The 11475-nt window shown below is 37.8% G+C and overlaps 1 protein-coding gene across 1 annotated transcript in view; it reads right to left on the bottom strand.

Annotated features, from left to right (window-relative positions):
• Positions 1–1025, bottom strand: part of dnajc17 (DnaJ (Hsp40) homolog, subfamily C, member 17) — a 47580-nt gene extending 46555 nt beyond the window's left edge. The window contains exon 1 of the mRNA XM_012851137.3: positions 785–1025. Coding sequence (XP_012706591.2) covers positions 785–865 — 81 coding nt within the window. The 5' untranslated portion in view covers positions 866–1025. The remainder of the gene's footprint in view (positions 1–784) is intronic.
• Between the last annotated feature and the right edge of the window lie 10450 nt (positions 1026–11475).

Raw genomic sequence — 11475 nt, forward strand, 5'->3', positions numbered from 1 at the left:
GGCAGTAACTCTAATTCCTCCTTGTTTAGGGCCCGGTGGATTCTGGAGAGATGTGGCGGAGGAAGGAAAAAGCAGTATTAAGGACTTTGTGGTTAACTTCTCTAAGATGGGAATTAAAATCTAAAAGTCTAAAAGGAAAAAAAATGGCAAACTGGGAAACGTTAACGGCCTCAAATCAATACTTGAACTATTAGTGAGGGGAAAAGAACTATTGCTTATGATGTGCATGGATGACATGGCATTAATAAACGTCGTTTAAATAATATAATGAGCAAAATAACATTTATCAAAATCTGAATTTTGCTCTGGTTTAATTATTTTAACTTAAATGTAGAGACTATTTATCCTCACATCCTCACTGATTGCAACCATAAACCCATTCCAAATGCTCCTTTGTTGTCGGCTTCATAGATATTGCCCGATGCAACGTCTCCATCTAGTGGCCATTCTGGTGTACTGCAAATGCAAGGTTTAGCATTTAGCTAGTTTGTATGTTTCACCGGCTGTTTGTATGATTTCTTTTAACGAGTTATGCCTGATTTAAAATCTCTTCATATTGTTTGGGTGAAATTTATCTTAAATGATAAGATGCACGCGTGGTTGTGCTATTTTAAACCAATCCGTTCAGACACTTAGCCTTCCTACAAGTAGGTTATTTTTTTTACAGCAGCGTTTTTATTGTTTGCCCTTTACATTCAAAGAAACAGCGAAAACAGCTTTTGTCGGCTTTTTCATTCTCTACAAATAACATCTGTTTGTTTCTAAAGCTTCCTCCTTTACGTACCTGTTTCGTTGTAGCTGAGCTCTCAATACCCAGCAACCCATACAGGTCCATCTTTAGGATTTCTTTCGCCTTTCCAGACATGTTTAATCTGAAACCAACAAAAATAACGACGCGGGAAAAACACAATGTTCCTAACGGCGTGTGCGCCGGTTCTAAAGTGGTACAGTTCGGCTAATTAAGCTGTTTGTAGCTGTTGTTTTAGTTTTTCAGGCAGCATGAGTTTGACGTTGACGACCTTTTAACCAGGATGTACTTTGCATTCTGGGAAATGTAGTTTTTTGCTGAGCAAACTCAGTTTGTGCGTTTCTTAACATTTGAATTAGGTTGCTCAGAGTTTTACTCATAACAATAAATAGCAGGGCTTATTTTACATTGCATTTTACTAAGATAAGCACCAATTTTCTGTCTTAAAGGTGCTTTGTATCCCTAACCTTACCTCTTGCTGATCATTTTACATCTCACTTTAGTTTTCTTTCTCTTACAAGCCTATTCAAAATTGTATTCATCCTTTTGAATTTTCTTCTGCTTTTTTAAATCTCTTTACAGCAATTTCTGATGTCCTTCAAGGTCATTGTGTTTTATTTTTTGTATTTTTGTGGTTGCCCTATTTCTCTTTCTGGCATATATCTAAGTTCACATGTAATGATTATCATACTCTTTTTGGTTGCTTTATATTTTTATCTAAATATTTTTTTGCCATTCCACCTCTTTGTTGTCACTCTACAGATGCAAAGCTTTGCAAAAGTATTCCCACCACTTTCACCAACCATTTCAATGTATTTTTGCTGAATGTATGCAACAGACTAATACAAAGTAGCACAAAAGAACTTGTGCAGAATTTAATAACCAACTGTTATTCTGGTATGTTAACAGTGGACATTATTGCATGAAAAGCACCCTTGGTGAGCGCCTCTTCCTCAGTCTCCTCCATAAATCCTCATATCATCTTTGCTGTTCTTCTTTATGTTGTTTGTTTGAGAATGTAGCTTCTCAAATGAACAGTTCCTTATGGTATGAGTTTCACTTATCTTGCAATTTACTTTGTTTAGCATCACAGAGCAACTGGTCAGATGAATCTTGAGTTTTCCATTGTTTTTTGTCACTAATTTCTTTCCTTTTCGTGTTTGCTTACATAGCACAAAAATACACAGAAGCATACCTTGTTTGTGAACATGGGATTTCTTCAAATTGTGTTGCAGCAAGGAAAGTGATATTTGTGGTGCTAACAAGATACTTAACCTATATATTTGAATGCATATTAATAATTCAATCTCATTATCAGACTTGTGGTTTATCTGAAGGATGGATTATTTCCTTCCTATTGAACAAGTTCTAGCAAAAATTTAAACAAACAAGCATATGTCTAGATATTTCTTAGAATCAAGATTTAGGTACAGTTAACAAAAGGAATTACCATTTAGTTGAAATTTTAAAGATTAAAAAAAAAACACCAATATCTGAATGTTAATGTAATCAGGATTTTTTTTTTACCAATTCCCCAAAGCTGCTAACACTGATTTTACTTTACACACTATTGCTAAAAGGATGAGGTTACAAGTTTTCTCAACAACAAATTGAACTCCATAATATTATCTAAAATAAATTAAAACCAAACGTTTGTCTAAAACTTGGTCAGAAATTCAAAGAAATTGGTTTTCTGCCTAATTCTGCCCCATAATATTTATCATTAATCTGAGGGGAGAAAAACGTTTTCCACACCAGAATTGCCATGGCAAAACTGAAGAGTGGCTTGGTTTGGGTTTGACGTTTCATTCTTAGTACTAATTTCTCTTTCTGCTGCAGGGTTCTGCCTACTGCAGCTGCTTTTGCAAAATTACAGGTTCATTTCAAATCTTACATTCATCAGTATGGTTATTTAAAATGTTGTGTTTCAACATTTAAACACCTTGTTAACAATGATCAGCCGCTTTGATGTCTTCCATTCAGGTTTCCATGCTCACCAAAGTACTGAGACTGCCCTTGTCATGGTGCTTAATGACATCCAGCACTGTTGAAGAGCTGCACTGCTGGTATTGTTGGACCTCATTGTAGCATTTCAGTATTCAACTCTGTTAAAAACGGTGCCACTGGCGCGACTGTAGAACTGGGTCGTTCCTTCTGGTACAATACTTGCCTGGTTTGAGTCCTACTTAAAGGAGAGGGACTTATTTGTTTCAATAAGTAACTTTCTGTCAACGTTAACAAAAAAATCACATGCGGGGTTCCCCAAAGTTCCTTCTTTGAGCCCCTTCCACATGCTCCTACTAGTTCAGATTATAACAAACAACAAGATGAGTTCAGATTTTTTTTCAACTTTCTAATGTTCAAATAAACATTTTCAATCAATCAAGAACTAAGCATCTGACAAACAAACCCATTTAAGCTTTAAGTAGATACATAGAAGAAATTAAAGTGTGGATGGGCCATAATTTTCTTCAGTTGAATAAACAACCTTACTGTAAGTAATTATTTTTGGACCAAAGGAGGAGCGATCAAGACTCAGTACTCAGCTTCAGTTATAACAGCAAGAAACTACAGATCAGGAATCAAATCTGGGTAGAGAGATAAAATCAGACCCGGACCATCAGAAGCACATGAAGACAACTACTAAGTTGAAAATTTCCAGGATTAAAGGACTAATGTCTCAGCAGGATCTTGAAAAACTCATCCCTGTGTTTATCTTTAGTCGAATTGATTACTGCAACAGTGTTTTCACAGGTCTGCCAAAAAAAATCAATCAGACAGCTGCAGCTGATTCAGAACGCTGCTGCCCGTGTCTTCAAAAGTAGATCACACGAATCAGTCCTTCCTGCGTCTCAGAGAATAGATTTTAAAATACTTCTGTTTGTTTGTAAATCACTGAACTTAGCACCAAAATACGTTAGGGATTTGTTGTTACTGTATCGACTTTCCATACCACTCAGGTTCTTCTGGTTCAAGTCTACTTTACATCCTCAGAATCAGGACCACGTGGAGAGGTCTGTAGTCCAACTTTTATTTTACTTTCCCTTACTATGCCACTGCAACGTACTTCTAATCTGTTTTCTTATTCATCCTGCATCGTGTCATTGGTGAAATGCGCTATACAAATAAATGTGCCTTGCCTTCTCAGCTTCAACAGCAGTTATTTCTGTCTGGAGTTATTACATGTGGGCTGGTGGTTCTGGTCCAAATCTATCAGAACCCCCTGCTGCTTACTTGGAGTTGAAGCTTCAAAGGAAGAGGTCATCAAAAGGTCTGATCAGCCAATGAGAAAATGACTTGAGATAACTCAACAAATGTGTAAATACAGACGGATTTGATTTATTTTTTTACCACAACATTCGTTGTTGTGATAAAGATACAAGATAGAGAATAAAAATGTCAACAAAGTGTCATTGTAGATGAATTGCATGTAAGTTTTCAAACAAACTGTTACATCAAAAGACATGTTCATACAAGTTAACATTTAAATATTGATTCAGTACATTAAGCATCCATGAGTTGTCTTCTGATAATCATAGATCGGGCCATTGGGGCAACAGCTTCCTCCTTATGACGGAGCCACACACTCTTATCTCTAAGGTCAAGCCAGGCCACCCTCCGGAGGAAGCTCATTTTGGCCGCTTGTATCCGGGATCTCGTTCTTTTGGTCATGATCCTAGATGAGGGTCGAAACGCAGACAGACTGGAAAATCGAGAGCTTTGCTGTTAGACTCAGCTCTTTCTTCAACACATTGGAGTGTAATGCTGCAGAAGATGCTCCAATCTAGCTGTCCATCTCCCGTTGGCAACAATTTATCAATTTCTGTTCAATTTCAAGCTTTCTTACCTTCTAAATTAGCAAAGTAAGATCATCCATTGTTAAATGACTTAAACATCCATCAACGGGTTTTCAGAAAAAAGCTCTTTTTAAGCTTGAGACTTGTCAAGGTCATAAAAACATTGACATCTTCAAGATTCAAGGATTCCACCTTATAAGAGGTTGAAGTAATTAAACTGAAAAGTCCACCAGGGACAGTTTGAAGGCAGTTGGAGGAAAGCATTTCTTGTGGGTAAATGGGGAAATTAGTGGCAAGAACAAATGCTAAGTTTCCAACTTGATAACAGAGATGCTCCACCATTTTTACAATCATTTAAGCATGACAAACATTAACTGGTATCTGTGATGCAATTATGTCCTTCAAATAACAAATTAACTTGACAGAGATCATCGACGTTTGTTGGATGGTGCCAAAATAATACTGAAATGCCCTGAAGCCTGAAATCTGAGCCTTCACTGAACCATATTCTATAAAGCAGAGGTCTTAAGGTGAGTGTTACCACCCAAAGGCGCAGAGGTACTGCTGGGATGTTAGTAAAAGCTTAATTAATGCTAAATAAACTAACTGAATGCTAAGCTAATACATCGCTAACCTGAAAATCAATAGGAACTCACTATTCAAACTTCAACTCACTATGGAGGCAAAACATGAGCTACTTTAATACCCCACAGTGTCAAACATAATTTTTGTCTAGTGACATCACAAATACCTTTGAACCAATAGCAATACTGATTTGAAATTTTATGCAAGACAACCTTTGACCATTAGGAGGGCGCCACACTGATGGTTTTAGAAATAAAAGTAGGATTTCAACAAATATGCTTTAAATTGTCAAGATATTCACCAAAATATGTAGACTGCTCTATTGGACAACCATGTTAACAGTTTATTAGCAAAAACAAAAAGCTGATTTGGGGTTGAGGTATTGTTTAAGTATTTGAAAGTAGTGGTAGACTCTTCGGGAAATGTGGAGATAAAGGTGAAAATTTGACCTTTTTGACCAGCTTCTTGAGAATGGGTGTGGTCAGCATTACAACATCATGAACAAGGTTGCTATTACAGTAAATGAGATCTATTGAATGCTACTGAGTAGGACGGTGTCCAATGTCAACAGTATAGTAACCTGATCTGATGCTTGCAAGGTGTGTAAACCACATAAGTAAGTAACAAATGAACTGAGAACACCTGAGGCATAGATTCTTGAACTTCATAAATCACTTAAGGTACACCTTGAACTTAACATTACAACAAAGATGTTGTGAGTTTAATTGACAAACCTGAGGAGCCGTGTAGAAGCAAAAGGCTAGCCCTTTTTTAGCTAGCAATGCTAAAACTCCATACTATTAAGTTATAATTCAATCAATTCAATCAATATATAGCGCCAATCATGAAACATGTCATCTAAGGCACTTTAAAGTCACGTTCAATCTATATTATACAGATTGTGTACGCAAGATTTTTGTTATTTGAGTTTCGCTAACTTAAGGTGTACACTTTGCATATACTAACACTTTTTAAGTTTAAAAGTTGATTGTTTTGAGGCAACAAATTTGCATATTTTTGAGTAAATTCAACCCATTGAGTTTTACAGTGTAACCGGAGAAAGATAAAGAATAGAATATCATTCTTACTCGCATGTACAGTTAATCAATTTTTTTACATTATACATTGTTAGGATAAGTAATCACTTTTACATTTCTCTCTCTTTTTTCAGGAGGGTGAATGTCTCACTTCACCAGATGTTTTTGTATGAATTTAATAGCTGGTAAAGATGTTCACTGCAACTGGCATGAGGAATAATATATTCTGGTCCAAACTGACTACTGATGGCTGATTCTTGCTTTTTTATATATTTCCTTCCTTTATTTCATGGCAGTTGTTCCAAAATGTCAATTCTACAATCTTTCAGCAACTTTCCCATCATATTTGTCTTAAAAGGTGTCGCTTTTCCTATATTTTAATCATGTAAAGCACTTTGCATTGTCTCTGTACTGAATTGTGCTATATAAATAAATTTGCCTTGCCTTGCTCTATCATGCAGCTCATCATCAGATTTTCTCTGGATAGTTTGGCTCCACTTTTCATTCATAGTGCTGCTTTCAGCAGATTTCTAATCAAACATGAGAAACTGCTCCTCATATTGATTGTATCAGGATGCTTCACTATTGGAATCACAAAGAATGCATAATGTTTACCTTTTCAACCCGTGACAAATGATTTCCTAGAATCTGTCTTTCTCACACACACACATTTGTTCAGCTCTGCTCACAAATCTTTGGTAGGATCTATATTTCCAAATTTTGCCATTTGGATATGTCATAAACATCAATGTGGAATACTTTGCAGAAGCACAGGTCCGTTTAAGATGAGTTTATTTTTCCTAAATGTGGTCATTGTTGTGGACAACACAATACAGATATTGACCTTCAAGATTACTCGTTTGATCACAGCCTATTTGTTTACCGATCCTGTTCCACAAGCTCAGTGAGCAATCTATTCATGACGACTTCATAATATTTACTCTCTAGCTTTTGGTTAAACATGGGAATGTGAAACTTTTTTTTTTCTCCTAAAGCTGGAAACACAGCTAAACAGTATTAATCGTATTAAAAGTTTGGAGCTTGTTCTTCTTTTTATGTCTTACTAATAGTCCCCATGAGAAAAGCTCCATTCTTCAATACAACAAAAGAGCTTTTTGTGACGGCGCCTTTTGTTCGGATCTCTAAAGCAGAACGACAGCTCAGCTCATTTCTGTCCTTTTCTGGTGAAGTGAAATCCTTCCAAGTCACAAAGACGGCAAAATCTGCTCTGCAGTAACAGAAACACACATTTGAAACAGAAACTCAAGTTTGAGGCATTGTTGCCTTTTTGAATTGCAGGAAGACCTTCACAGTCCTCTTGAAGCTTAGATTAAAATCTGCATCTGCTTTCAAGATTGTGATTTGGTGAATCTGGGAACACTTTTTCCTCTCCCCTCCTCCTGCACTTTCATCCTGAGGTCAGGTCCAGCTGAGGGGATGGTGCTTTGAGTGGGAGGATGGACCAACAACTGGTTCTATTCAGCATCACAAGAACTGCTCAAAGTTACACAACTACACACACATGAGGAAAGGAAACTCTGCCATTTTATTTTCAAGGTAAGAGCACAAAACCGCAAAGCTTCTGATGAACACGAGCGGATAGGAAGAGTCACGACAGTTATGTTTTACTGGCCAATTATAACAACTATATGGAAATATTGTTAAATAGCTTTTGTACTCATTCACTTTTTGTATTTTTGTTCCTTTATGTTGTTATATTTCATGTTATCAAGGATTCTTAATGATGATACTATGCTAGTATGAAACATATGACATAACATGCCATCCCATTCATGCAGCACCAGGAGGGCAATCCAGAGCTACAAAAAAGGTAGGTGGGGGGGGGGGGGGGGGGGGGGGGGGCATTATATGGAGGAAAATAAGGTAGGAAAAACACTCAAGATCCTTCATTCTCAATCATTCATTGTCAGACTTAAAGTCACAATTATCTTTCTTTTTCTTAAATGCACAGCACACTCAGTGCAAAATTCTGCTTTTGTGTTTTTGTGTTGCTAATGCAAAAGAATGGAAATACGGAGCGAGAATGGAAAGAATGTAGGAAAACTTAGGGACCTCAATTGATTTAAAGTATGTGCATCTTCACTTTTCCTTCAGACTCTAGGACCTTGAGTTCTAAATGAAATGCAATTTAACACTGAGGAAAAAAGGGCAGTCCTTTTTTTTTCTTCAGTCCGGGTAAGAGGTTTCTGGCACTAATTCTGGTTCAGGAGTGGTCTAACACAAGGAAAGCAGCAGTTCTAGCCTACGACCTGCATACATACAAAACACACGTTTTCCCTCCACTCAATTTTTCATTCATATACTTGCATACAGCACGCTGCTGTATTTTTTTTTGTACTTTCCTTTTGGAGGACAGTTATTTCTGTATTTTTTTTTTCAAAGCTGTTTTGCTGCCGTCATGTAATATTCTAATTTCAACAACACTCTAATTCATCAAAATAAGCCTGTTACTTCCATCATATTGTTTTATTTGATGTCTTCCCGTCATCCCAGGAGTAAATGCTGCTTGTCGGGTCTTTGAAGATAAGATAAGATAAGATAAGATAAGATAAGATAAGATAAGATAAGATAAGATAAGATAAGATAAGATAAGATAAGATAGTCTTTTTTGATCTCACAATGGAGAAATTCACTCGTCACATCGGCTCATACAAGAAGGTGCAGAGTAGGGAATTTATATTCAGTTATATACAGTGAATCTTCATATATACAATGGATCAAAAAGAATACCAAAAAATACAAAAAACAGAAATAGGAATGGGCATATGGTGTCTTATTTACTTTCACAGTGGTCTATATACATAAACATATATATATATATATATATACTTATATATATACATATATCTATGCGCCTACATACATACGTACCTACGCATATATATTTGCATATACACTGTATACATTTGTACATACATACATACATGTGTACTGACATATGTTCAGGTGTTGATAGCAGCAGAAGTCACTACATCAGGATTATTGCACGGGTTGTGGCCCAGTGTATTAATTAGATTATTGCACATTAGTTATTGCAATCAACTGGTTTCCTTATATAGGAAATTTTTGACCAATCTGTATAATATGATTGAATTTGACTTTGTAAAGTGCCTCGAGATGACATGTTTCATGAATTGGCGCTATATAAATAAAATTGATTTGAATTTAATTTAATCTTTCAAACCAAAATAAGCATTTGTCTTGTTCTGAAAGGTCCAACCGGATGTTGCAGCTCACCATTGCGGCCGCTTTGACACCTTCGCAAGTGAGTAAACGCGCAGGGGCCGCGGTGACTGGAGAGCGGCAGGCTGCTGTCCGCATTCCACGGGAAGGGGTCCGTCCTGCCTGGCAGAGCCCGAACCATCAGGGGTCAACATCTCATCTATTGTCCGGAAAGGGGAAGAAACACGCCTGCAAAGCGCTCCGCCATGTAGAAGTCTGGAGAAGAAGCGATTTTCCAGCTGAGGGGTTGTATTTATGGCATAAAAACGAGGTATGGCATCCCATTCAGTCTGTGCTCTGTAACGGATGGGGATAACATGCTTTATATATATATGTATATTTCTCATTTACCTACTGTCCCGTGTTATGTGGAAATGTCGCTAACTGGAAACATAGGTGCGCTATTTCTAACAAGCGTGCCACCGCGCTGAGCGCAGACTGGCTCTGTGACAGGATGCAACAGTCCAGGCGATCCATCCTGGAGGTAATAAGCGACTGAACTGTAGCAGGCTATATTTACCTGGAGGCAGGATGAAGGGAGGACAAAATAAACAGAAGTGTGCAAGATCCAAGCTGAGGAATGTTGTTTTAAGGCTTTTTTTGTCTGGATAAAATGTGGCTACACATGGTTCTGGGTGTCCAGTCAGTTGATAAAAAAAATCTATAGGTAGTAAGGAAAAGGAAACGGGGGAGAAGAAACTAAAAACACGATATTGTGTTTTATTTTAACATGAACTGTGCTGGTAGACTCAAATCAGTCACTCCCTTTCACAATATAGAGGGGAGGAGAGCACTTAGATGAGCACCAGATGTTTTCTCTGGCATTTTTCTTAGCTCTATTAACTGTTTCTATTTACTCCAAGGACTCCATAGAAGTTCAAAGTATAGTTTTATGTCAAATCTTTCTTCCTCAGTCTTCCAGGTCAATGAAGATTTAAAAAAATTCTATGATCCCTGCTTCTTATCGAATTGTTTCAATCTAAAGCTCTGACTTTCTTTGATTAGTTTATTTGCTGAAAAAATGAGGAACATATAACTGCAAGTGTAAATTAGAAAGGGAGAAGAAAAAAAAAAAAGCTCAGCATATGCTTTGGAGGAAATAAAGCCGTGGAGATGTTTCTGCACATTCACAAGTGTTGATGCCGCCACAGTGGCAGTGGGCTGCTGTGTGGGCGCTGGAAGCAGAGGATCTGTGAGGAGGCATGTCTTGTGTGCAATGAATCAGCCTGCTATTAGCAGTACACGTGGGAGCTCGGGCAGACAAGGTCGACGAATTAAAGGTGCCAATATCTACCTGAGAGGAACATGTAAGTGCCGGGTTTGATCGCTTAACGGTTCGGCACGTCACTCAGAGGTGCATCTCAGGACAATTAGTATATAATCAGTAATTCAATTCAGTTACACACAGCAATATATATTTCAAGTGTTTATTTGGGTTTATTTATAGGATTACAGCTAATAAAACCCAACATTTCTCAGAAAATGTAAATATTACATAAGACCAGTTTAAGATGTCATATTGTGGCCATGTTATATGGTAATCATGTTGCAGGCAGTTGTCTGGCATTGAAACCCTCCATAGGAAGATTAAGCCACAAAGGATTCTGTCTCAAATATACTAACTGTAACGGATAATGCTGGTGAACCTGATATACAGCCAAACCCAGAGTTACATCTTCAAAGGTTTATTGAAAAGGACGAATAGCGGCAGGTGAGGCGGGCAAGCAGAATCAGACTCGACAGGATGCAGGCTGGCAGGGATGAGCAGAACAGGCGACGTGGACCGGGTAACCACCAGAACGAGCGGCTAGAGCTCACAGGGAAACAGACACAAGCAACTTTTATCAGAAGGGTCCAGCTGGCTGAGCACATATAGGAACCGGTGGAGGCAGGGCACATGACACTAGACGAGACAAGATGAGACGTTCTGGCAGCGAGTGGACGACTGAGGCAGGTATATGTAGACAGGTGAACAGGTGACCAGAGTTGACAGTAACTACTGGCAGCAGGTGGAGCTGATGTGGGTTTGTTTACTGGTGGCGGAGCTGATGGGATGGTGGCTGAT

This window comes from Fundulus heteroclitus, chromosome 19, assembly GCF_011125445.2.
Source record: "Fundulus heteroclitus isolate FHET01 chromosome 19, MU-UCD_Fhet_4.1, whole genome shotgun sequence".
Classification (NCBI taxonomy): Eukaryota; Metazoa; Chordata; class Actinopteri; order Cyprinodontiformes; family Fundulidae; genus Fundulus; species Fundulus heteroclitus.